Below are 27,988 nucleotides of genomic sequence, written 5' to 3' on the forward strand. Positions count from 1 at the left end.
TTGTAGTCAACAATCTCCTTCCTTAGACTTCACAAAGTGCTTTGATGTGCAATTCTAAAGTTCCTAACATGTAAAATTGTGTTATATTCTCACTTGAGAATATAACAGAGAAATTCTGTGAAGACTGTAGGGAGGTGAACTGGAAATCAGAGGCATATCGAGGAACTGGTTTTCTCTACAATGTCTATCACTCAAATTTTTATTTGTAATTACAAATTTTCACAATTTACAATTGTGTAATTACACATTACAAATTACAAAAACTTTCTCCACATGCCTGGAGTTGTTTCTTTGGAGAGTGTGGGAATAACACCCATCTTTTCTCTTGGAGAAGGAAAATGTTTTTCCTTTCCATAGCTATCATGCTGGCACTAACCCTCACACAGGTACGCACCTTGCATCAAAATCCCTTGTCCAGTCTTACAGAAAGCCCAAGGGGCTTGAGCAAAATACTGCGGGCCTGAGACCTGGGTTTGAGCACATGATTCCCTCTGATTTTCCAGTTCTATTAGGGAGCTGCTATAGCTTTTTTAAATTTTGTGATTTCACTACAGTCCTGTGTCTTCACTAGGCTAATGTGCCTCGTCAATATTTATAGAATGAGCAGAGGACCGTGTCCAGCCTATTCAGAAGATTCTCCACATCTGGCTGTTTTTTCCCCTTTAAATGGACCTTTCAGGTAAAACTAAATTCAGGGGGAGCAAAAAGGCAGAAGCCCCGTTTAGATAGATGATGCGACCTAGAGCTGCAAGGGGTCTTCGAGGTGCAGAAGCCCAGTTCCTTTGTTTTATAGTAGGGGAAACTGAAGCCAGAGGGATCTTGCCCCGAAGCTGTTGGTCTAGGAGAGGCTTGTCACAAGTCTCCCAAGGGAAGGAGAGATGCTCCTAGGGAAGCTCTCATTTGCACTGCCCCTGCTCCTGCAGCAGGAGTCCCAGAACTGATGGCTAGGTCAGGTGATCCATAGGTGTGACCTCTGCCTTTGCTCCCCCTCCCCACACCCCCAGTTCCTTCTTTGCTGCAATGTGCAAGCCTCAGGCTGTTGTAAGTGCTGAATCTGTTGCTGCTCACCCTGGGTCTCCATGTGACTTCAGTTTCCGTCAGTTCCTTCCGCAAGTGCTAAATTAATCTGATGCCTGAGAGAGATGCGGCCGCCCTTTGCTTTCTCTGCTCTCTAGGAGAGCACCGAGGTCTCAGGAGAGCAGCCCCCCTTGGAGAGGATGAACCCTGGGGAGTTGCCTGGGCCCCCTGGAGCTGTGAGTATCTTCTCCCAAATCCTGGAGGGTTGAAAGCCTTGTGAGGCAGGAGGCTGGAACTTGGGCCAAAGCTCTGAAAGCTGGAAGAGGGAAGTCTTCACTAACGCTCTGAGCTCAGTGGGTTCCTGTAACCTGTGTTTGGGGAGGATCCTGCTGGTTCCCACTATCGATGATCCTGGGGTCTGCAAGGCACAGGCCTGGAAGGCTCCTCACATGGGTCTGAAATCTGGGGTCACAGCATAGAGCTACACCCCCAGAAAACCTAAATGACTGAAGGCAAATAAGGAGGGGTGCAGGCTCCCTCTTATCACTTGACCAGGTCCCCCATTTTTTTCTGAAATGACCCTGACTAGAAAAGGGAGGCAAAAGCTACCCCATCAGGGTGGTCTCTGTAGTCTTGTCTAAGAAGGAAGTCCCCAGTGGGGGAGTCCTGGTCAGAGTGGTTTGGAGATAGCTGCGGGAAGGATGGAATTGGGTTGTGCGATTTCCTTGCCATTCAGAGGTCTAAGAATCTAACTGACCAGATTACCTGGAAGTCAGGCCACAAGTCATATACTCCTGAGAAGCCTTGGGTGTATGGTGATTATAATTATGATTAGTGGCTAAAGATCCAGGTTGCTGAGATTTCTTATTTATCCTGATTGCTCTTGTAACTGAACACATGGGATCCCACATGGGTGTCCATACCCATGCATGTGGGCACTCACAAAAGCGGACAGACCAAGTTCTCATTGCATGCAGATATGTAGTAGCAGTTTAGTTATCTTATAATCCTGCCTCCTGCAGCTCTGAGAGCCTGCAGTTTCTTCAGGAGATTAAGACAAAATATCATGATCTTGCCTTCAGGTCAAGTTGGGAAAAAAAAAAAGACATTAATCCCCCAAATATTCCCAGCCTTAAGTAAAACTTTCACTTGGCTTTACTAGTGAAACTAAGGGGCTGAATGGTGCAGGTAGAGCCATGCCATTGACAATAACTTACTTATCACTATTATAGCCAAATAGTGAGCCCTTCCAGAAGCGAGGATTGGTCTGCTTAATATATTGTCATCAGAGACATGGCTTAACTTTAGATTGAAAACTGAAAGAACATGTGCTCCCCTGAACCACACCAGACTCTTGCTTGCAGAATGCCAAATGGATCTTCTTATGGATGATTGAATGTATTCTGAAATATGATTTGTGCCTGCATTTTATTGATGTCCTTCCCTTTCACCCTGGCATTGATCACTTGAGTGTGGCTCTGGAACACTTTTTTGCTCCTATAAACATGCTAACTAGATGTGTATGGAAATTAGAAAGAAAAAGAAAAAGAAATGAGACAGTTGATAGGCAGGCACCAGATTACAGGAGAGGAGGTCTTTAAAAAATCAATTTTTATTGCTTTTTTTTGTTTTTATATCACTTTCATTTTTTAAGTATCTTTTTTTTACTTATTTCATTACTTATTTCCCAATTACATGTAATTTTTTAACATTCACTTTTTTAAATATCAAGTTTCATTTTTCTTTTTCCTTCTTTTTGAGGAGGCAAGCAATTTGATGTTGATTATAAAGATCACTTTCATTTCTAAATATATTCCTCCTTCTTCCCCTATATGGAGATTCTGCTTCTAATAGAGAATCAAGGGAAGGAACGAGAAAACCCCGTGTGTCAGCTGAGCCCGACAGTGTAGAGAATGGTTCTGTTAAGAGTCAAAAAAACCTGGGGCTCTCATATGTCTTAGCTGTGGCTATGGGCAAGCCTCTCAGTTCCCTGAATCAGTTATAATATGGTCTGAAAGCCTAAAAATATCATCTAAAACTGAGCTATTAGGATGATCATTCTAAAATTGTGCAGGAACTATCTGGGACTTTTGAAAAGTGTTTGCTTAGAGTAGCTCTCCCTATTTATTATCCCAGTCTTATCCTTTAAAGTATGGACTTAGCATTATCTGCAGGAGCAGCACAAATGCCTGTCCATCTTCTGGGTGATTGTCAACAGAAAACTGACCCTGGGAGGATTCGGCTCCTCCTCCATCCGTTAGCCAGCAGGTAGAGCTGAAGGTGTTACCTGAGGCTTGGGGACGGCAGGCTTGCCCACGTTCAGTTTGTGGGAGGGAGGCAGAGGCAGGATGGGAATGGCGGTCTTCCCGGCTCCTGACACTCTCCCTCGCCTCATCTATGCTCTGTGAGGGAGTGTATGAGCAAGCGCATGCTAGGTGCTTTGTGACTTTAAAGCGCTTTCCACCCATTATCTCTCTTGGTCTTCACAACCACCCTGTGAAGGTAAATAGGGTTTATATGCCCATTTTACAGATAAAGAAACTAAGTTCAAGAGCAAACCAGTGGTGACCGTTAGCGTGAAGAACTAGCACCAAGTCTTCCTAGCCCGAACCCAGGGCTCGCCTCTGAGGGCACAGGGAAAGGAGGGCGGCAAACGGGGGTCACTGTGCCCCAGGCTCACGTGTGCAGGGCCAGTGCTTACGCATTCCGTGCTTCATTAGTGTCTCGCTTCGGAGCAGGTTAGGTGAGCGCGAGAGCGGCTGGAGAAAGGCAAGGCGGGCGGCGGTAATTACCGCGGGGGACCGACCCGTGGCAGCTCTGACCGCAAGGCAGAGTGAAGAGGCCGGGCGTCCGCCCTCCTGAAGGAGGCTCCTGCGGCCAGGGTCCTCCGCCGCTTCCCTGGGGGACTTCTCATTGTCACTGCTGGGGGAGATGATGGACGGCGTGCGTGCGTGCGTGTGCGCGTGCGTGTGGGGGCGTATTGTGTTTATGTATGTATGTGAGCGTGTATATGCGTGTCTGTGTGTGCGCGCGTGCGTGTGTGTGCGTGTGTGGGGGCGTATTGTGTTTATATGTGTGTGAGTGTGTATATGCGTGGCTGTGTGTCTGTGCGCGCGTGCGTGCGTGTGTGTGGGCGTATTGTGTTTATATATGTGTGTGAGCGTGTATATGCGTGGCTGTGTGTCTGTGCGTGCTTGCGTGTGTGTGGGCGTATTGTGTTTATGTATGTATGTGAGCGTGTATATGCGTGGCTGTGTGTCTGTGCGTGCGCGTGGGCGCGTGCGTGCGTGTGGGCGTATTGTGTTTATGTATGTATGTGAGCGTGTATATGCGTGGCTGTGTCTGTGCGTGCGTGCGTGTGTGGGGGCGTATTGTGTTTATGTATGTGTGTGAGCGTGTATATGCGTGGCTGTGTGTGTGTGCGCGCGTGCGTGTGTCTGTGCGTGCGTGCGTGTGTGGGGGCGTATTGTGTTTATGTATGTATGTGAGCGTGTATATGCGTGGCTGTGTGTCTGTGCGTGCGTGCGTGTGTGGGGGCGCATTGTGTTTATGTATGTGTGTGAGCGTGTATATGCGTGGCTGTGTGTCTGTGCGTGCGTGCGTGTGTGGGGGCGTATTGTGTTTATGTATGTGTGTGAGCGTGTATATGCGTGGCTGTGTGTCTGTGTGTGCGCGCGCGTGCGTGTGTGTGCGTGCGTGGGGGCGTATTGTGTTTATGTATGTGTGTGAGCGTGTATATGCGTGGCTGTGTGTGTGTGTGCGCGTGCGTGTGTGTGGGCGCGTGCGTGTGTGGGGGCGTATTGTGTTTATGTATGTGTGTGAGCGTGTATATGCGTGGCTGTGTGTGTGTGTGCGCGCGTGCGTGTGTGCGGGCGTGTGCGTGTGTGGGGGCGTATTGTGTTTATGTATGTGTGTGAGCGTGTATATGCGTGGCTGTGTGTCTGTGTGGGCGTGTTCTGAGCAGGACCCTCCCCCGGGCCTGGCTGGCTAGGACTCCCCGCCCTGACCATGCCCCGCCCCCCTCCAAGGCCCCCTGCCGCTTGGGGTCAGTGTAGCTTCCCCGACCTCACTGATCTTCACTTTCACTCGGACACCCCATTGCAGGTCCCGCGCACCGCACAGCCCTTCTGGGCCCTCCCCCGGCGCTCCCCTCTCTCCGGACCTGCTCCGGGATCACCGTTTTTTCTTGGCGGTGCAGTCTGTTTCCCTCCCCAGGCCGAGGCTGAAAGCCGTCAGCCTGTAGTATAATATCTTACAGACTGTAATATAATATCTGAAAACCAGGGCCCCTCAGGTCTCGGCCCGGGGCAGGCGATGGACAGAACTCCTAGAAGGACGACAGTATCTCCCTCGGCTTCCAGGACAAGGTGCTCCCCGGGGAAAGGCTGTCAGGGAGTCACTTCCCTGGTCCTAGGTGGCGTAATGGCAGAGCGCTTAGATTGAGAAAAGACTCCGTTCCAACTTGTGCCCCAGACAGGAATAGCCGTGGGACCCTGGACAAGCCACTTAACTTTTCTCGGCCTCAGTTTCCTAGGCTGGAAAATGGGACTAATAATAGCACTTACCTCAGAGGGCTGCTATGAGGGTCAGATGAGAAAAAAACATTTGTAATGCGCTTTACAAACTTTAAAGCAGGATATAAATATCAACTATTAGCATTAACCCTGATAATACGTGAACCTCTTGGATTGGAAAAAAAATGAAAACAGTGATAATAATGTACTCATTGATTACATACTGTTGTATATATTGCATGCTTTCCATAATCAGATGTAACATCACCGATCCTCCTTAAATAGAGTGATAATTTTTTTTGAACATTAGGGAATAGTTTTATACTGAACAATCTACATTCTTACTCCATTCTCTTTGTGGCCAAAGTCCTGCATTTTTTGGACAGGTTTAAAGAAAAAGTAGGAGTTTGGGACCTGGTGAATTGACCTGGGTGAAACCTAACTTCATTTTTTCATGTTTCACTCATATCTGACTCTTTGTGACTTTATTTGTGATCTTGGCAAAGATATTGGCGTGGTTTGCTGTTTCCTTCTCCATATTTTACAGAGAAGAAAACTGAGGCAGTTAAGTGGCTCTCCCAGGGTCACAAAACAAGAAAGTGTCTAAGGTTTGAACTCAGGAGGATGAGTCTTTCTGACTTTAGGCCCAGCACTCTGTCTACTGAGCCACCTAATTGGTGCTGCTGGGCTTGGCATAAAGTGTTTTGTTTTGTTTTAAAAATGCTTTTTCAATTAATTAATTTCTGTTCCAAGACAATTTATAGTCGGACCACACAGATTACTAGCAACATGGAGTTCCATTGTAAAGAGATAACCTGAAGGATAGAAGCTAATCTCAAAATATATACTTTAAAGAAACCAGAGATTTAGTCTAATGCATCATATTTAATGATCAAACATAAAAGAAGAGTGAGGGAGAGTATGGGTTACTAGATAGAGAAAAAAAAATCTGAATTCAGAAGACATGTTTGAATCCTGCCTCTGATGTACCCTGACTATATGATCATGGGCAAAGCACATAATGCTGCTGTGCTCCTTAATGTTCAATGCTCATCTTCTCCTCTGATAAAATTTGCTTGAAATAAATTTAGATTAGATTGATTGCTGACGTGTATTAGTGGAGGGAGTTTCTATATGAGCAATTCCCTTGATGTAATCATAAGTTTCTAAATCATATATATCACTACATAGATGCATTTCCTCTTAAAAGCCAGAGTTTCTTTTAACTCATCCATTGAGTCCATAATGCTTCAGCTTTACATCTCACATTCTAGAATGTTTTCTCTTTGGGGCAAAGATATGCCTTTTCAAACCTTTTCAAATGTACATAATTATCACCTCTTCTATTAAAAATCAGTGTGAAGAGATAGAGATTTGAACTTAGAAGAAGGAAGAATTGAATTAAAATCTAGCTTTGACATTTATTTCCTAGGTGTGTGATCCCAACTTGTCAAGACACTAACTTTATTTGAACCCCATAAAATGGGAATAATGCAGTACCTATCTCGAGGTTGTCATGTCCCTCAGATGAGGGAATGCATTGTATAAATGTCCACTAGTATTGGAAGTCACAGGTACCAATGTATTTGTTTAATTTTAATATGCAAACAACAATGGAATGCAAACATAATTATTTATAGTGACATGAGTGTCATTAACTTATCTCTTTCTTTCAAAAACTTTGTGATTTCACCAATGTGAATATTCACTCAAGGGCAGATCAGAGCCTTATCCATACTTACACACACATACACAGAGTCATTCCCTAATAGATATGAGCAAATATTACTAAATTCAATGAGTCTCAAGAGTAAAGGTAATATAGAAAGGGGGGATATTCTAGGATAGAATGAGGGTGATAGTAGAGGAGAACAGAAGAATAGAAGACAGAAAAGACAGAACCAGATTATGCTATACTTTAGACATGAGGATCAGGAATTCATTAGTATTTAGTAAAGGATATGTACTAAGGTGGAGGGAGGTAGCATGGCTTTAGAGCTGGGAAGATAAGCATTTAAACCCAGTCTCTGACACATTATTGGTGTGTGCTCTTGGCAAGTCAATGGACCTCTCAGTGTTCTGGGTGATTAGAGTTGCATAGAAGGTGCTGATCTTCACTGGTAAAGGGATTCCTTCACCTGGGAATTTTCTATATCAGTGAAATCACAAGTCTCTATCCTTATCCTAGACCCTGGGGAGCCACTGATGGTTTTTAAAAAGTGACATGATCAGAAGGATACATTGGGAATGTTCTTCAGGTAGCAGTGTATAGCATAGACTGGATAGAGCCTAAGAAAAACTGAGAGGTAATAAGAGCCTGGACAAGGGGGACTGGTGAAGAAGAAGACACCAAGTGATTTTATAAAGTTAGAATCAGCAGAATTTAGCAAGGGATTAGATATGAGGGGTAAGAGAGAAAAGAGTAAAAAATGAGCCTGAGTGAGATCAAGTGGAAAGGCAGGTTTTGGCTAGATCATAAGAACAATTTTGTAGACATCAATTATGAGATACCAGTAGAAACAAGCCAGAAGAAGCTATTCAGCAGGTAAGTGGAAATCACAGGATCTCAGATGTGGAAGAGTCTTCAGAAGCCACACAATCTAATCTATACCTAAATGAGACTCTCCTCTGTAACTCAGAAGGGGCCATCCAATCTTCAGTTAAAGACCCCAAGCAAGGGCATAGGATTGTGGAGTAAAGGTTGGGGTAGAGATATAAATTTGGGAATCAACTATTGTCAATGAAATCACAGGGCTAGTTCCTAACCCTATCTTAGATCCTGGGGAGTCACTGATGGTTTTTGAAGAGTGACATAATCAGAGGGGTACATTGGGAACATTACTCAGGTAGAAGTCATAACTGAAGTACCAAGTCAATGAGAACTGAAGAAGAAAGTATATACAATCACCAAGTGAAAGAGAAAGGGTAGAAAAGAGGGCTGAAGATATAGCCTTGGAGAATACTACAACCATATAAACAACCAGAAGGATTGGGAGAACAATGAGGAGTTAGGAAATGAGGCAGAGAAGAATGGCTAGAGAGGTGAGAAAAGATGAGATGGAAGGGACTATCAAGAAGAAGAGATATCATTGTATCATGAAACTATTTCTCTCTTAGGAAACTCAAGGTCAAAAACAGCAAAAAAGTCACAGGATCAGGCTTGAGTTCTATAACAACAAAAAGACTTTCTGACCAAGGCAATTCCTTGCTGTGTTCCTCTATGAAATCACTTCACTTTTACTCTAATTGGTTTAGGTCATGGATAATCCCACAATATTTAGAGTATCTGTTTTCCTCTTCACCATTCCCCCTTGTCCAGGCTCTTATTACTTCTCAGCTTGGATATTGTAATAACTTAGTAACTATTTGTCTACAGAACTCCCTTCCCTCTTATTTGCTCTTCACACAGCAGCCAAAATAATCTCCCCAAAATGAAAATTTCATCATGTCATTCACATATTCAAAAATATTTGGGGGCTCCCTGTTGTCTCTAAAATATACAAGTTATTTATCCTAGGCATTGAAGGTACTTTATAATCTGGCTCCAACCTAGCTTTCTGGGATCATTTCATGTTAATCTTTTTTTATACAGTCTGTAAATTCTGGTCAAACAGGATTATGAGCATTAAGACTTGTGTCAATTTTCTTTGGATTTCTTTGGGCTATGCCCCATATTTGAAACTTAACTTTAACCACAATGCCCCCTGTTGAAATCATTTTCTTCCTTTAAAACCCAACTTACATATTTCTTTTTCTATGAAACCTTCCTCAGTCTTCAAGTGATTTTATCATGTTTTGTCCTGATAACTCCTTTGGTCTTAGATGCTTCCATGTATTACTATGATATTTATTCCTCCTCTTGAAGAAAACACTCCCCGAAGACAGGGACTATGTTTTCCATTTTTGTATACTAGCACAGTGCTTTGCACATGCTATATATCACATAAAAGTTTTTTGAATTGAATGGAGAAGAATTTACTTTGAAATCAATACTCTCCCAAATTTTAAATTTATCATTTGATTCCCCAACTTTGATGTTTACAGAGGTGCTGAGGATCAATCAATCAGCCAGCATTTATTGTTTACTATATACCAGATACTGTGCTAAGCATTGGAGATACAAAGAAAGATTGGAAATTGGTTCTGCTCTCAAAGATTCTACATTCTAATGGAAGAACAAAATGGAAATAACAGGCGCATATGAGTAAATAAAAGGAGTAAATAGAAAGCAATCTCAGAGGGGGAGATGTTTTTAGAAAAATTTTCATTACAAAATTTTGGCCATGGAATTGATAGTATGATGTTTCATAGGAGGACTTATACCTAGTCACTGAAATAATCTATAATAGCCACAAAACCTTGATACATTAAAAAAAAAAAAACCACTGGTGAAATTAAAAAAATTAACAAAAATAATTTAACACACATTATGGGAGTATTGAATACATATCTTGGCCAGATAGTTGATACAAATGTTACTTTCCTTTTGTAAAATTCAAAAGTGACAGAGACCAGCAGTAGTGACATATGAATTGAGCTATTTCACTGTATCCTATAAAATTTCTTCTGGTAATAGCAGAACATCTGATACATTCTTGATTTGCTGACAATTTCATTTCTCAGAAGACAGAGGAATCAGGGAGGGTAACTGCTAGTTATTTAATTAGTGCCTTCTACTAAACTTGACCATATTTGGAGGCCAGAAAAGAGATTAGGACAAAGTGATAGGAATTCTTATTTGCAAAGATTTATCAAGTACTGAGGGCATCTAGATAATGCTGTGGATAGCATGGCAGGCTTGGAGTCAGGGAGGTGAATTTTAATTCTAATCTGAGCTATAATCTGGTTTTATATACTTATTAGCTAAGTGACCCTAGCAGGTCACTTATTATCTATCTCAATTTCCTCATCTGTGAAATGAGCTAGATAAGGATTTAGATAAGGATTAAGGAAATGACAAACTGTTCCAGTATCTTAACCAAGAAAACTCTAAATAGTGCCAGACCTGAGTGAAACAACTGAGCAATAAAATTAACTACTGAATCTATGAGCTAAAAAGTTCAATTGATCCTAGTATATGTACTATATACTACCCAGACATAAAGATGTTCATTTATTCATATTTCAAACTTCAGAGATTTGTTCCCTAATAAAATCCATAATTATTACAGAATGTTAGTTGGAAAAGATATAAAAACATTTATTGCAACTTGTTTACTCAATAACTGAGGAAACTGAGTCTCAGAACAGTGTAAATCAGATCTGAGACACTCTAACTCCAACTGTTATCTCTTCCACATCATGACTTTCTCCATCATGGTTTTGATATATTGCGGATCAGCATAAGAAATTAAATGGAAATTCTTTGGGAAGCCGCAGGTGACAGGACATGGGGAGGCCAGCAGATGACACAGAAAAAAGTTTAGAAATTCAGAAATGCATAAAATATATATTGTATTGTGTAATATCAACATTTCTATCTTTTAATACCGTAATAATTCAGACTTCTTTTCTGATATGAAAGGAGGGCCAAACAATTTTAGGCAGATACTCCAGATTGCATCTTAGGGCACCAACACCCCTAACCCTGCAATGTGGAGGGGATAACCATGCTCTTTCCACTATACCTTGTGGCTTCAACTACGTGACCTTTATCACCAAGTAAGTTCATATGAAGAATAGCCAGACTGATGACATCATGGAGAAGGGAAAGGTTGACAAAGTGATCAGCAGCTTCTGGGTATATATATCACTGCATCTTCCTTTTATTCCATCCTTTTATATAAAAGTCTCCATGCATTTTGCCCAAATGTTGGGAACTCATTTTTCTATTTGAGTTTTTGTCATTTCTTTGGTGTGATATTCTGAGAAGGGAGCCTCAAATTGTGATGCCCATCTTTAATTTCATATCTTCAGTTTTAAGCTGTCTTCCTTATCTGGATGTAAACTTTAATGTCAAACTTCAATACTATTTCTATTTCCTGGAAACTTGATCACTAGATAAAAGGTAGTTTTTTTTCTTACAGTTTTCATACCACAAAAGACCATTAGTACACATATAATCCTCATCTTTTATGTTTTATCATTATGGAATAAAATCATATTCCTGTAGTTATTTGCTTGTTAATATATTTCTAGATATATAATAGGAAGCTCCATGAAGACAAGGACTTTGAGCAAAGTTTTATATTTTCTCTAACACCTAGAATATGCTTTGGACACAATAAGCAATAACAAGAATTGAATTCTTGTTACTGTCAGTCATTTTATTCGTACCTGACACTTTGTGATCCCATTTAGGGTTTTCTTGGTCAAGATTTTGGAGTGGTTTGCCATTTCCTTTTATAGCTCATTTTGTAGATGAATAAATTGAGGCAGACAGGGTGAAGTAACTTTCACAAAGTCACACAGCAAGTAAATGTCTGAGGCTGGATTTGAAATCAGATTTTGCCTGATGTCCACTGCACCACCTAGCTATTCATGAATCAAACAGAAGATAGCTATTAAAAACTTTATTGATTAAAAAGGTTTTAGTTTATTTATTAACTTTAAACTGAAGTGTTCGCCATAGTTTAGAGGTGATTTTTGGATTTTGAAGGCTACCCTAGTGGAGCACAAGACTGACAAGCTTGACAAGTTAGCAAAGCTTTGATTATAGGCTTACTGATCACCCGAAGACCAGCCTAGTTAAATCCAGAGAGGCCCGTTACCAGAAGCCTGGTCAATATTTAAGAACTTATTTGGAGAGCAGCAATTCAAAAAGACACTTCACTCAGGCATGGAGGAGTTGTGGTTTATATAATTGGGTGGAGCACTCACCCACACTGATGAATTTACAGACTTTTTAAAATTCAGTCAATAAACATTCATTAAGTGCCTCCTATGAACCAGGAAATGTGCTAAATGCTAAGGATACAAATCTATATAGATCCTTAAGGAGCTTCCAGTCATATAGGGGAAGACAACTAATAAAAAGAAGTTGAAAAGAGAAAGGAGAACAAGAAAGGTACTCTGTAGGGACATAATAAAGTGTAGAGGAATTCAGTGGAGTGAGAAATTATGAGATGGTTGCCGTAAGTATCCTTCTTAAGTGGACTCTTGGAGGAACTCTCACTGTCCACTCCTACCTTTTCCAATCAGAAGGAGGGAGAGGTCCCAGAGGCAGGTTTGATTTTTAAGGCTTGCAATCATCTTTCAGAATGGTAATAAGATTTAGATGAAGTCCAGGAGTATAGCCAGGTAGGAAGTGATGAGATGTTGTTCTGGACACCTGCCTTAAATGGAGGATTTGAGAGGAGCTCTCCATTGTCCATCTTCCACAACAGATATTAAGTTCTTGCTCGTCACTCTATTCTGCTGGGATTTTTTTCCCCTACTTAATTTTGCTCAGTGAGAAAGATTTGGTGAAATGATATGGGGAACCTTGGGAGAATGCAATCATGGCATATGGGATTGCTGGTAGCCAAGAAGGAGACTATGGAGCACAGTTTCTTATGTATTCTAGACTTTCAAAAAGTTCAAAGAATTATAGGTGAGAGTATATGTGAAAATAGCTTGAGAAAGAATGGAAAACTCTTAGAAATGAAATTCTGACAATGCTATGACAATGATATAGATGATAACAATGAACCCAAAAAAATGAAGACAACTAGATCAATCAGTGATCCTACACAGAGAGCTCTTTGATGAACTCAAATCTTTTTTAATTTCAAATTTTAACTTCTTCAACTAATAAGCATTTATCTAAAAATCAAAATAAAGCTCTTATAATATACATGAATAGTTAAACAAAACAAATTTCCATGTTGGCTATTTCCAAAAATACATTCTCATTCTTTGTCTTGAGTTCCTCACCTTTCTGACAGAAAGTGGGTACTATGTATTATTATTAGACCTCTGGAATTGTTGTTGGCCATTACATTGATCAGAATTCTTAAATCTTTCAAAGCTATTTGTCCTTTTAATATTGTTACTGTATAGATTGTTCTGTATCTGATCACTTCACTTCTTTAGTTGATAAGTTCAAGTTCAAAAGGAATAGAGATATATATTTGTGTATAGATAACTACATATACCTCTACATATAGATATAAAATAGATCTATACAGATATACACACATGTACAATACATGTCTATATTAATTTATATGACCACATCTATGTTTATTACATATGTATAATCTATTTTCCATATGTGTATATGTACACAAAATAGATTCAAGATTTTTTTTGGGAAAGGATAGAACTAAAAAGGGGGGATAAGGAAAGACATAGAAGTAGATGGTTGTAAAAAGTGAATTTTTAAAGAAATAAGCTACTTTATGAGCTAGAAGTAGAGAGGGCAGTGAGGATGGCAAATACAAAAGCATGGAGGCAAAAAGATGAAATGTCATGTGTGAGGAACAGAAAGGATTGGTAGAATACTGGAAGGTGTTAAGATATAATGAGGATAGAAAGGTAGGTGTGGATCAGGATGGAAAGAATTGTAAAATCTTAACAGGGGAATTTCTATTTGAAACTAGAAATACTAGGGAGCTACTGGAGTTCATTGTGTGGGAAATTTATGTATTTAGAGATTTTCTTAAGGAAAATCACTTTGACAGCAGTGCAAAAGATATTTGGGAGACTTGAAGCAGGAAAACCAATTAAGAGGATATTGTAGTGCCATATCCAAGTTCATTCTAAACAAGAGATATTAAGGCCCTTAACTTAGGTGAAAGTTATATTAGTAGTAAGAAGAACATTGTGAAAAATGTTTCTTGTAAATTTTAAATCACTTGATAAATGTGAATGAACACAGTTATCTCCATGTGTACAAAAGGATGGAGAAATGATAGAATGATCCAAATTTGTGGATGAAACCAAACTAAGTTGAACAGTCAATATAGTAGTGGCAAAATCATGATTCAAAGTGATATCAAAAAGCTAGCACAATGGGTGGATAATCTAATAAGTTGAAATTTAATGGCGATAAATGTTTAATCTTGCATTCAGTTTTTTTTACTTTAAAAAAATAATAGGTTTTTGTTTTTAAAATACATGCAAAGTTTTCAACTTTCACCCTTGCAAAACTTTGTGTTCCAATTTTTTCTCCCTCTCTTTACCCTCCCCCAATCCTTCCCCTAGACAGCAAACAATCCAATATATGTTAAACATGTCCAATTCTTCTAAACATATTTCCACATTTATTATGCTGCACAAGAAAAGTCAGATCAAAAAGAAAAAATGAGAAAAAACAAAAAAGCAAACAAACATTAACAAAAAAGATGAAAATACTATGTTGTGATCCATTTTCAGTCCCCACAGTTCTCTATCTGGATGCAGATGACTCTATCACAAGTCTATCGGAATTGGCCTAAATCACCTCACTGTTGAGAAGAGCCAAGTCCATCAAAATTGATCACCGTATAATCTTACTGTTGCCATGTACAAATGTTCTCTTAATTCTATTCACTTCATTTAGCATCAGTTCCTGTAAGTCTCTCCAAGCCTCTCTGAAATCATCCTGCTTTCTTTATTGTTTCTTCAGAACAATAATATTCCATAACATTCATATACCATAATTTATTCAGCCATTCTCCAATTGATGGGTATCCACTCAGTTTCCAGTTCTTTCCCACTACAAAAAGAGCTGCCACAAACGGTTTTTGCACATGTGGATCCTTTTCCCTTTTTTTATTGCATTCAATTTTTAAAAAAATCAACTGCACAGCTATAGAATGGGGAAATAGACCTGCCTTAGAAGCCCTTCATGTGGAAAAGGCTTAAGAGTTTCAACTTAATACCAGTTCAATTATAAATTAACGGAATGTTTTGGTTCCCACAAAGCATGTTGTCATTTTTGGCTATATTAATAGAAATAGAGTGTTGAGAACAATAGAGGTTATAGTCTTACTAAATTCTGTATTTGTTAGGTCATATCTAGAATATTGTATTTATTTTGAGGTACTGTGCTTTGAGAGAATTATCTAGTAGTGTGCTGGTAAATAGTTTCTGTACCTCTGGAGGGAAAAATGTAACCATAACACATTTTAAGTTTAATCTGCAATATTAACATTTTCCTATCACTTTCTTAAATCTAGACAATCAACAAAACAATAAATCAAGACCTGACTTGTAGCATTTGATAATTTCTGAGATGAAAATATTCACCTTGAAAATTTAACAATTGGCTCTCAAAAGCTAGTTTGGGCTGGTTCCAGAACAGTCCTGGTCATGACAAACTGGAGAATCCAAAAGAGGAGGATCAGGAGGTTGGAGGCTCTCAAACTTATTTGTGTGATGAAAGAACTGGGGATGCTCAACTTGGAGGTGAGAATATCAAAGGAATCACATTTTCAAATATCAGAAAGATTGTCAATTAGAAGAGGAAATTTGCATATGCTTCCAAAGGAGGAGTCTAAGAAAAATGAGGAGAAGATTTCAACTCATTATAAAGAAGAAATTTTAAATAATTAGAGCTATTAAAAATGAAGAACATAGCTTTGTGAGGAAGTGGATTCTTAGTCATTGGAAATATTTTGTTGGAAATTGGCTGATTATCTTTCAGAGTCTTTGGATTCAAATATATACTTTCCTCTTCTTTTCTCTCACACATTTTTATCCTGCTGTGTTCCTTTGTGATGTCTGTCATCCCATGCTAGAATATATTCTTTCTTCATCTCATCATTCAAGATCCTGAGTTTTCTTCAGGGCTCAGCTCAAACAGTAGCTTTTATATGGGACCTTCCTATTGTCCCATTGTCTTTCCCCTCAAATCAGAGGATATTTATTTTGTATATAACTATACAAAACGTGTCTAGTCCTAGGACTGTGCTGGAGCCAGCTCAAAGCCAGTTTTTCAATGTGAGTATTTACATCTTGGAAATTACAAAATGCAGAAAATAGGGATTTGATTTATTATTTTCTTGATTGTTTAGTCTTAAAAAAGTGTTGGAGAAAATGTTATTTGCAGATTAAATTTAAAAGTGTGTCATAAATAGATTTTTTTTAAAAAATAGAGTTGGTTGTTAAACATTTACTAGCATGTCCTTGTTACTGACATTCTCTGATACTTTAAGTTATTTGAGGGCAAGAACTATTTTTACTTTTGTCAGTGTATTCTCAAGATACCTAGCCCAGAGTAGACAATTAATAAATGGTTGTTGAGTGATTGATTAATTAGTAAAAGATGATCCAAATCTTCTCTAGGCTAGGAATAAGAGGTTTTGATGGGGTGGTTAGGTGTTCAATGGATAGAATGCAGGGTCTGAAGTCAGGAAGATTTACCTACCTGAATTCAAATCTAGTCTCAGACGCTTATCAGTTATGTAATCCTGGGCAAGTCACTTAACTCCATTTGCCTCAGTTTCCTCATTTGTAACATGAGCTGAAGAAGGAAATAGCAAACTCCTCCAGTATCTTTGCAAAGAAACCCCAAATAGGGTCATGAAGATTCAGATATGACTGAAGAAAAGAGATTGTAAATCAACTATAGAATAAAGGAATAGAATAATATAGAACTATACCTGAAGCAATCAGGTGAAACTAGCAATTAATTTCTGCTATGCTTAGAGTCTATCAAAGGAAATGATTCATTCAGGGTATATAGAATTAGATTTCTAGATGTGGTTGACTGGGATAAAGAAGATGTCCTTTAAATTCTCAAACTTTGTCTCCTTGGGTACCTACAATTTAAATGAGAATCTTTGGGCATGTCCCGTCTGTCTCCTTAAATAAAAACTGCTTCTAATATAGATTTACTCTGTATATGAAGGGGTATGTGTGGGTGTGTGAGTCCAATTAAAATTTGTTGATAAAGAGATGGGATGTGCCAATTAAGGGAATGATTGATTATTATGGTACATATTGTAGTATATGAATGTAATGGAATATTATTGTGCTATAAAAATGATAAGCAGGATGATTTCAGAAAGGCCTGGAGAGATTTACATGAACTGAGGCCGAGTGAAGTGAGTAGAGCCAGGAGATCATTGTACACAGTATCAACAAGATTATGTGATGATCAATTGTAAAGAATGTGGCTCTTTTCAACAATGAGGTGATTCAAGGCATTTTCCATAAACTTATGATGGAAAATGCCATCTGCATCCAGAGAGAGAGAACTTTGTATACTGAATGTGGATCAAAGCATAGTTATTTTCACCTTTTTTTGTTATTGTTTGTTTGCTTATTTTTCTTTTTTTCTTTCTCATGTTTTTTTCCCATTTTATCTGATTTTTCTTGCACAGCATGATGAAGATAAAAATATGTTTAGAAGAATTGCACATGTTTAATTTATATGAGATTGCTTGCTGTCTTGGGAAGGGGGAAGAGGGAGAATTTTGGAATGTAAGGTTTTGCAAAGGCGAATATTGAAAACTCTGCATGTATCTGGAAAAATAAAATGCTATTAAAATAATTAAAAAATAAAGAGATGGGATGTTTAATTAGTCAGGAGCCACCCTATTATATGTGCTGGGAATATCTTATATTCCTTGTCTTTCCTTTCAGACTGTTACTCCATGGGGTAAAATGAATGAACTGACATGGTTTCAGAGTTAAGAGAGTTGCTGAGGAATAGAAGACTAGATTCTTCCTTCAGTCAGGTGTCAGACTAGATGACCTCAGGTCACACAAATTTCAGAATATAGGATTTTAAAGGTGCTAGGGAAAATTCAGGCTCGCTTTCATCAGCATGGTATAGTGAGGAGAGAAAGGGATGTGAAATCAAAAGAAATTGTGGTTCAGGGGAGGGAGCCAAAGATGGGGGAATCCAAGAACCTGGGCTCACCTCTGAGGACTTCTGCTTATGTAACCTTAGGTAAATCATTTAATCTTTCAGTTCAATTCTCTCACCTATAAAATGGGGATCATTATTAACCACTATTTTTTTCACAAGATTAGTGTGAGTTAAGTGCTATATATATGTGTGATGTATATTATCAGTTTCTTGCTGGATTGCATTCCAGGAATTGTATTAAACTTTTAAAGATCCCAAGCAGCTTGATGCTACATGAACTAACTTTTCCCCCTGGTTTGTATCTTTTATTTTATTTTTTGAAAACATTTCTACTTTTTTTTTTAGGGAGGTATGTGTGAAGTAATTAAGGTTAAATGAGTTGTCCATGATCACATAGCTAATAAGTGTCAAGTGTCTGAAACCAGATTTGAACTCAGATTCTCCTGACTAGAGCTAGTGCTCTATCCTCTATACCATCAAACTGCTCCTAATTATACTTTATTTTAATATTCATATTAAAATTTTTTGAGTTTCCAATTCTTTCCCTCTCTTCAACCCCTTCCCTCCTCATTGAGAAGTCAAGCAATGTGATACATGTGATCCTGCAAAATATATTTCTGTATTAGACATGTTGCAAAAAAAGCAAGAAAGAATAAAGAATTATAATTATATACCACATCTCATTCAACTGTTTTCTAATAAGTGTAGTTATTAAGCTTTAATAGCTTTAATTATTAAGCTTTAGTAGCTTCATAAGTGCACTAAGACTTTATGGTTTCCATGAATATTGAAGATATTGAGAGGCACATTAAAAAAGTGATTTCTTTGAGAATTTGCTGTCCTGTGCTGTTGAATGATCCACACATATAGCAGTGCCTTTCTGGAAGGGGAAGGCCTATGAATGGGGAATTCCTAGCCTCCATTAAGTCATTTTTGAATGCTGAATTGGCAATACCCTATGTGGTGAAGAAAACAACTCTGGATTGGATGAAAAGTGAAATGACAACTCAGTTCAAAAGATCAAAGGTGATTAAATAGTTTCACTTAACTTTTCTGTTAGCCCTTTCTCACTTGTGACGACTCAAATCTTTCTAGCAAGTTAAAATTAGTCTTCCAGATGTGTCAACTTCTTTGACACAAGAGAAAGAGGAAGGGATGTAAATAAGACTGCATCTTTCAAGACAAAAGTATTTATGTTGCTGACACCTTTGACTTAGCGATGAGAAGATTTAGCTCAAACTCTCCAGTATATACAAAATTCTTAAGGGCTGATGCTTTTCATTAGTTGGATTTTAGGGAAAAGTTGAGGCTTGTTGAGCAAGCCTGTCTTGGATAGGGCGATGAACCTGGGGACATTAGATTGTTTCTAATTTTTTGAAATTTTTGAATTTTTTCTTCCCTCAAATAGCATATATACACTGTGCTGAATGAATAAAATAAATGAATGAAAAAGCATTTATTAAGTGATAGTTATGTACAAAGCTCTGTGCTAAGCATTGGAGATACAAAGAAAGCAGAAGATAATCTCTATCCTCCAGGAATTTACTTTCTAATGGGGGAGCCCAAATAACCATATATAGGCAAGATATATACAGGATATACTGGAAATGGTTAGCAAAGGGAAAGCACTAGAATTAAGAAAGATTAGGAAAGGCTGCCTATAGAAGCTGAGACTTCATCTTTCTGTAGTTCTAAAGGGAAAGAATTCAATCTGTCAAAAACCATATGAAAAAATTCTGCAAATAACTAAAAGCAAGAGAAATACAAATTAAAATAACTTTGAGTTTCCATCTCATACCCACTAGATTGGCAACAGTGACCAAAAAAAGAGTAATTGTTGGAAGGACTAAGAAATGATAGCCACAATAATATACTAGTGGTAGAATTACAAATTTTCCTAGTCTTTCTGGCAAACAATTAAGAATTATTCCCCAAATTAAACTAGACTGTAACATTGATCTAGAAGTACTACTATTAAACATATACCTTAAAGAAATTTTTGAAAAGAGGGAAAAATCTATTTATCCCAAAATATTCATAACAGCTTTTTTTGTAGTAGTCAAAAAAATTCCCTCAAAACTAAATCTCTAAAAGCTGTAGAGATACCCATTAATTGGTGAATGGCCGAACAGATTATGGTAGATTAATATTATTGTCTTGTAAGAAATAATGAAAGTGACATATTTAGAGAAACTTGGGAAAACTTATATGAATTAAAGCTGAGTGAAGTAAATGAGATAGGAGAACAATTTATACAATTACTATACATTGTTAAAAAAAAAAAAAAGCTTTGAAAGATTTAAGAACACAATGATCAGTGAGGATTCTAAAGGACTGGTAATGAAGAATGTTACCAAGCTCCAAAGGTGATGGACTAGTGGGGCAGAATGAGGCATTCATTTCCAAATATGGTGAATATGTGGATTTGGATTGGTTTGTTTTTTGGTTTGGCTTTTGATTTTTTTTGATTATGAATATTTGTGTTTGTTAAGTTCAGAATAATTAATTTTAAAAATAAGTCAAAATTTTTCTAACTTAAGGATGCTATTTATATGATCTGTCAACTCCCAAGGTCTTGTGTGCTTCCAACACAGATAGCCAAGATGTATATATATTTTCCCCCCTTAATCTTATTTCTCTTTCCTTTTCCTCTTACAGTGCTGCTCTTGAGATGGAGTTACTGTCCTTTTGGTTCTCCCTGAGTTTCATTGTGTTGGTTGTAGAGTTGCAGAACGGAACTAGAATGGCAGCAGCAGAATACCAAGGGGTTTGCAAGATGGTGAGTATGTCCTGCAAAGTCTTAAATACATAGTTATTTTTGCCATCACAAGAAGCTGGGAATAAGTTAGTGCACAGAGAAGTTATCAACCCTAGAGAGAACATAAGGAGATAGTTAGACATAAGCTTAATAATTTCTCCTCCTCATCCCTTTTTCATCCTCATCCTTTTCTTCTTCCCCTTTCTTTTTTCTCCTCTTCTCTTCCTCTATTTCTTTATCCTCCTTCTCCTCTTCCTTTTTCCCTTTTCTGCTCTCTCCTTCCCTTTAAGAATCAAACTGGAAGCTAGAAGTCCAAGAGCTAACCAATCAATAATAGGTTCAATGTCCCTATGATATGGCTCACCATTTTGATGCCAGACTTAGGGTAGGCATCTTGACCCAATGAAGCTCAGTACTCCCAAGCTCAAGCAGTTCACCAATCTCCACCTTCCAGGCAGCAGGAATTCTAGACTGCCACCCTGCCCATTTGGAAAACAAAGCCTTGAGAAGCTGAGGTGAAACTGAAGGTCATGTCAAATATGGGGAACTTCATGTGAAAGTTCATGGAGGAAGAAGATAAGAAATTGAGATTGAGCAATAGCAAGTGGTTTAGTTTGGTTGAGTTCTCTGCCTCCACTCTTATTGATGTAGAAGGTCTAGAGTTGGCAAAGCCCAGATTAAAAAAAAAAGTCTTGTGTTCCTGGCCGTTTGTTTATACTCTTGCCTGCTCTAGTTTAGGACTGTTCCTCAACTGTCCTTGACAGATAAGTATTTGTTTCACTCTCAGAAAGATCCAGGGAGTTACCAGTCCCAGTTGTTCTTAACCTTTAAGGTACAAAGGAATTGCCAGACTTCTAGGAACCTTATCATTTGGGTTCTATGATTTGCAGATTTTGTGATTCTGGTGAAATATGATCTTGGGCAAGTTACTGGAATTTGGTAAAGAGAAAGTTGACTTATTGATAATCCATCAATAGAGATGTATTTCATGTAAGTTCTAGGAATTTAGGGACCATATCTATTTATATAAACACTTCAGTGCCTAGCAAAGTGCCTCCACATAGTATTTTTCCTAACAGTCTAGCAGAATGTTTTCCTCATAATAGGCACTAAATAAACTCATTAAACTGAATTTAATTTCCCTTCTGTTCTCTTTACCCTATTTTTTGAGATTTAAGGCTGGTGTTCATTTTGGCTCCTCCTTTTTATCAGACTTGAAAAATAGTGGATAGAATAAAAGGCTTCCGCAAACCGTGATTGCTCCTTGGAGAGAAACCAGAACTTTTTCTACCCAGTTTGCCATTGGATATCAAACTGCTCTTAGAAGAATTGCAGCACAGTATGCATTGGGAGGAATATTGGCCTGGAAGTCAAAAGATCTAGTCGTAGTTCTGTTACTTCTTTAGGGCTTCGTTGCTTTATTTGTAAGATGAAGGAGTTGAACAAGATGACCTTTGAGGTCCCCTAACATTCAGTACTGTAGAATCTCAGTGATACTATTGAGCAAAATTTCTTATTGACCTGAACAGAATGATGATCTCCCAGGATGAGTAGCTCATCTGCAGAATAGCTGGCAGTTGTATGGGACATTGATCTTCCTAGAGCACAAGCCTGTGATATTCTCCTGCTGCAAAGGCTATTGCCAAAGAGATAAAAGACAAATGCCTCTATTTGATATTTAAAGCTCTTCCCAAAAAGGCTTTAGCTCAATTTTTGGCTTATTATACATTACTGTATACATTTTACACACTCTAGGTTTCTATTCCTTGTACACAACATTCTATCTCCCATATTTATACCTTTATGCAGGTTATCTTTCATGTCTTGAAATGAATTCTTTCCTCATATTCATCTTTTAGAATCCATTGTTCCCTTCAAAATTCACCTTTCTTAAAGGAAGTGAATCTTCTAAACTAGTAGTGTTTCTCCTGATTTCTTTTTATTTATCTTTATCTTTACATTTTAGTTTACATTTAAGGTACTATGCTTATTTCACCCGATAGAATGTAGCTCCTTGAGGACAGTGATTATTTCATTTTTGTCTTGTACCTAACACAGTACTTTCACAGACATGGCCCTTGAAAGCTTATCAGCTATTTGTTGGGATTCATTGTGTTTTTACACTTATTTTTTTCTAACTACCCATAAAGCTAGCTTTAAACATTCATTTTTAAATAAGATTTTGAATTGCAATGTTTCTTCTTCCCTTTCTACACCCTTCTTAAGATGACAAGCAATTATATTTAGGCTATACATGTGCAATTATGTTAAACATATTTTTACTTTAGTCATATTGTGAAAGAAGAAACAAAACAAAAGGAAAAAACTCATAAAGAAACCCAAAGTGAAAATAGTATGCTTTGATCTGCATTCAGTCTCCATCAGTTCTTTTTATGGATATGGACAGCATTTCCCATCATGAGTCTTTTGGAATTTTCTTGGATCACTATATTGCTGAGAATAGCCAAGTCTATCACAATTGATCATTGTATAATATTGCTGTTGCTATATGCAATGTTCTCTTGATTCTGGAGTGAGGCCCATTTGTAAGGAAAACTCATCATCCCCAATTCTGAGAATGTTTGAATAAGTATCCAGATTTCACTTGTTTCAGATGTGAGCTGAGACATTCAGATGATTTGAGTAATTCCAACCATATGCCTCCAGTTTTATATACTATGTATTCTATTATTTGCTTAAAATCGTGGCCTTTAGTGGCCCTGAATAAATAAATGACTGAAAAGGGCTTTATTCAGTACTCTGTGCAAAGTACTCTGCTAAATATTGAGATTACAAATAGAAAAATTAAGGCAATTCCTGCTGTCAAGGATCTTACTTTCAAACAGGAGAAAACAAAGAGGAAGTTTTTTAAGTTAGATGGAAAGCAGCCAGGCAGATGGCTACTCCTGTAGTCAGTGTCAGTTCCGTTGAAAGAATCCCATCATTGAACTTTTTGACAGCTCCAAGGTTGTTAGTGCTGAACACTTTTTTCTGGCTATTCAATGCCTATGAAGAGGAGGTGGGGGCTGGAACACGGAAAGAAGCAATTGCCATGTCCACAAGGGGGTTCCTTAGGTAATCCTGGGAAGGGGGATGGAAGCAGGACCAGTGTTTGCTGCCATTATCTCTCTTGAGTTTACCTGCCCGTTGGTACTAACTGGTCAGCAGGTGATGTTGGTGGAAGGAGACATGGTTATGACTGGGATTGTAGGTACTAGAGATAATTCTAAAAATCAATTAAAAACATATAGAATGTGAACAATTATTGCTGATCAGTATGTTTTCAAACTTAGGTGGGTCGAATTGCTTATTGCCAAAGAAGACACCTAGTTTCCGTGCCCAGTGATCTCCCATCGCACTCAGTGGAGCTTGTGCTGGATGCTAACTCCATCAAGACCTTGGGGTATCATTCCCTCCATCAGTATTCCCACTTGAAGAAGCTGAGTCTAGTTAATTGTAAGCTGGAATGCATTGACCGAAACACTTTCCAGGGGAGCAGCTACATCCACTCTTTGGCCCTGAGTAACAATTTTCTCTCAGTAAACTACACAGAATCTGGAGCGGCTCTGCGATCTCTCCTGGGCCTGAGGGAGCTCGACCTGTCTGGAAACTCCCTGACCGAGGACATGGTCGCTGAGATGCTCCTCAACCTCTCCTCCCTGGAGTCCCTGTCTCTAGCGAGGAATGTCATCATGAGGCTTGACGATGCTATCTTCCAGAGCCTGGGGAGACTGCAGGAGCTGGATTTGCAAAGGAACTACATCTTTGAGATCGAAAGTGGCGCCTTTGACGGCCTGAAGTGGCTGAGGAGGCTCAATCTGGCTTTTAACCACCTTCCCTGCATTGTGAACTTCGGTCTTACCCAGCTTCAGGTGCTGAACATCAGCTACAACAGCCTTGAATGGTTCATAGCAGACAGTGGAGACGCTGCCTTTGCGCTGGAGACGCTGGACCTCTCCCACAATCGGCTGCTCTTTTTTCCCTTTCTCCCTCAACAGAACAGGCTTCACACCCTGTTGCTAATGGACAATGAGATGGGCTTTTATAAGGACCTCTACAATGTCTCATCCCCCAAAGACACTGTGGTCCAGTTCCTCCTCGTCAGCGGCAATGTGACCAACGTGACCACCGTCAACCTCTGGGAGGAGTTTGCCCTGAGTGATCTCTCTGCCCTTCACTTCCTGGACCTTAGCCAGAACCAGCTCCGGTACCTACCCGATGGATTCCTAAGGAACATGACTTCCCTTTCCCACCTTAACCTTAATCAGAACTGCCTGCAGACGTTCCACATCCAAGAGGATGACCCCCCGCCCTCCCTCTCTGACCTTAACCTCAGCCAGAACCGGCTCTCAGAGCTGCGCTTGGCTCCGAGGCTCCCTGGCTCCCTGAGCAGTCTCAGACACTTCAACCTTAGCTACAATCAGCTTCAGGGGCTCCCCCCGGGCCTCTTCTCCAGCACCAGTAACATCACTACAATTGATTTGAGTCACAATCAAATCACCTTTTGCTCCCCTTCGGAAAAGATTGGCCAACCCGCCTGCGTCGACTTCCGAAATATTACCTCCCTGAGGAGCCTCTTTCTCGAGAACTGTGGACTGCCAAGCCTGGAAGGGCGCGCTTTCCGAGGGACGCCCCTCACTCACCTGGACCTGTCCGGTAACCGCGGCGTTTTGCGGAAGGGCATCACTCCTCTCCGAGATGTTGCCCCCACGTTGCAGGTCCTGTCTCTCAGAGATATCCGCCTCCATCCCAACGGCACGGAGCTGGACTTCTCTGGGTTCGGGAGTCTGAGATACTTAGATATGTCCAGCAATTCCTTGACCAGCTTTCCCCGCTTCTGGGAAGGCCTAGAACTCCACACCCTGGATCTTCGGAGGAACCGGCTCACCGCCCTTCCTCAATGGGCCGGCTCTGGCCAACTCAAAAAGAGCCTTCGCGTTCTCTACCTCAGTCAGAATCCGTACGATTGCTGCTGGCTGGAGGGCTGGGGTCCCCTCCACAGCCTGAAGAGCCTGTACATTGTAGACTGGGGAGCTGTCACCTGTAACTTCTCCTCCAATATAGTCCGTGTGGTAGAGCTGTCTGAGGATATAGCCCAGGATTGCAAGTGGGGAAGGGTGAATCTTAGTCTGCTTTACTTGGTACTCATCCTCCCGACCTGTCTCACCCTTCTGGTAGCCTGTGTGGTGATCTTCCTGGCCTTTAAGAAGCCCCTGCTGCAGGTGGTAAAGAGCCGTTGCCAATGGTCCTCCATTTATTGATCCTGAGGAGAATGTAACCTATTCATTATTATGGGAGCAAACCCTTTCTAAGTTTAAAAAAAAAAAAAAAAGTGAGTCAGATGAGTGGGTTGGACTAGGTGACCTTTTATTTCATTCCATTCCAGCCCCAAATTTATTAACCATGTGATCCTGGCCAAGTTTTGTTACCTTGCTTGTCTCAGTTTCTTCATCTGCAAAATGAGCTGGAAAAGGGAATGACAAGCCAGTCTGATACCTACTTTTATCTAAAAAAACCTCCAATGAAGTCCAGAAGGATGAAAAATTACTGAGCAATAATAAAAACAGCAAAAAAACCTAACAACAAATGAGGAGTCAGATAATATGTGCTGAATTAGGGAATGGATTTAGAGGAAAATGGCTTTCATTCCTTTATCCCTCCAAACAGCATGTTTTAGTGAATAAGGCACTGGGCTTGGATTAAGGAAGATCTCGCCCAACTTTAGCACCCTGAACTGAGCCACAGTTTTCTGAAAAATGAAAAATGAAAAATGAATCATACCAATTGTACCTACCTCACAGGGTGATTGTGGGGATGAAACAAAATAATGTTTGTGAAATGCTTTGTAAACCCTAGAGACCTTTATAAATCTCAAATACTATCTTTATTTTTTATTATTATGGATAAACAGCCACATAAAGAATTTTTATAAAATGTGACTAAAAGAAATGATCCTCTCTTACTGTGTGAATGTTATTTGATTCATTTTTATATCATTCCATTAGGCAACAGAATAGGGATGGCTGATCACAACAGAAAACAAAAACCTCCAAGTGCCCATCTTCCTCCTATTGGGTCAGGAACAAACTCTTTAATATGAAACATATATATATATATATTTTTAAAAATTATTTATTTTTTATTTTTAATACACATTGCTTGATGAATTAACTTGGGAGAGAAAAATCATAGCAAAAGGGAAAAACCATTGGAGAGGGAAAAAACAAAAGCAAAAAAAGAAGTGAACATAATATGTATTGATTTACATTTACATTCAATTTCCATAGTTCTTTTTCTGAATGTAGATGGCATTTTTTATTAGTCTATATTTCTATTTAATTTCAGAAACAAAGAATCATAACTTAAGCAGTTACAGGATAAAATTAATGATTATAAATAGGTTCTATAAATTATTGATACAGGATTAGTCTTAATAGCAGTAGTAAATTCCTGCTTGTTTGTAATGATTCAGGTTTCAGGTAACACGAGATTTATTTCTATAAAGTCTATTGGGATTGCTTTGGATCATGCAACCACTGAGAAGAACCAAGTCTTTCATAACTGGTCCTAGCACATTCTTGCTGTTATTGTGTATTCCTGGTTCTGCTTGATGAAACATATATTAATGTTGTTTACACTGATTATTATTGGAACAGATCTAAGTAGCCAAAAGAAAGCTAAGAGGAGTTCAAATGGGAATAAATGAAAAAAGCTTTTAGTAAGTGATTGCTTTGTACCAAATATGGTGGTTTGTATTGAGGATATAATTAGAAAAAGGAATACAGTCTGCTCTCAAGGATCTAAAATCTAACTAAAGGAGACAGACATAGTTATGAAAGTTAAACTATAAAGAATGAGAATGTCCCAAAGTTTTAAAAGTGCTTTAATGCAGTTGATGGTAAGGCATAGGAGGGCTTATTTTGAGTGATCTAGTAGTCATGAACATAGGCAGCAGGGGTAGAGCAAAGAAACTCCATG

The 27,988-nt window shown here is 39.1% G+C and overlaps 1 protein-coding gene across 2 annotated transcripts; it reads left to right on the forward strand.

Annotated features, from left to right (window-relative positions):
- Positions 1–1,115: 1,115 nt before the first annotated feature.
- NRROS (negative regulator of reactive oxygen species) lies at positions 1,116–26,959 on the forward strand. Of its 2 annotated transcripts, XM_051985539.1 has the most exons (3): positions 1,116–1,253; positions 20,911–21,031; positions 24,304–26,959. In XM_051985539.1, exons 2-3 carry the CDS (start codon positions 20,924–20,926, stop codon positions 26,269–26,271), a joined length of 2,076 nt encoding a protein of 691 aa, XP_051841499.1. In that variant the 5' UTR covers positions 1,116–1,253; positions 20,911–20,923; the 3' UTR covers positions 26,272–26,959. The 2 variants fall into 2 exon arrangements, with proteins under 2 accessions (XP_051841499.1, XP_051841500.1); XM_051985540.1 differs by lacking the exon at positions 1,116–1,253 and having other exon boundaries at positions 19,767–21,031.
- Positions 26,960–27,988: the final 1,029 nt, after the last annotated feature.

This window comes from Antechinus flavipes, chromosome 3, assembly GCF_016432865.1.
Source record: "Antechinus flavipes isolate AdamAnt ecotype Samford, QLD, Australia chromosome 3, AdamAnt_v2, whole genome shotgun sequence".
Lineage (NCBI taxonomy): Eukaryota > Metazoa > Chordata > Mammalia > Dasyuromorphia > Dasyuridae > Antechinus > Antechinus flavipes.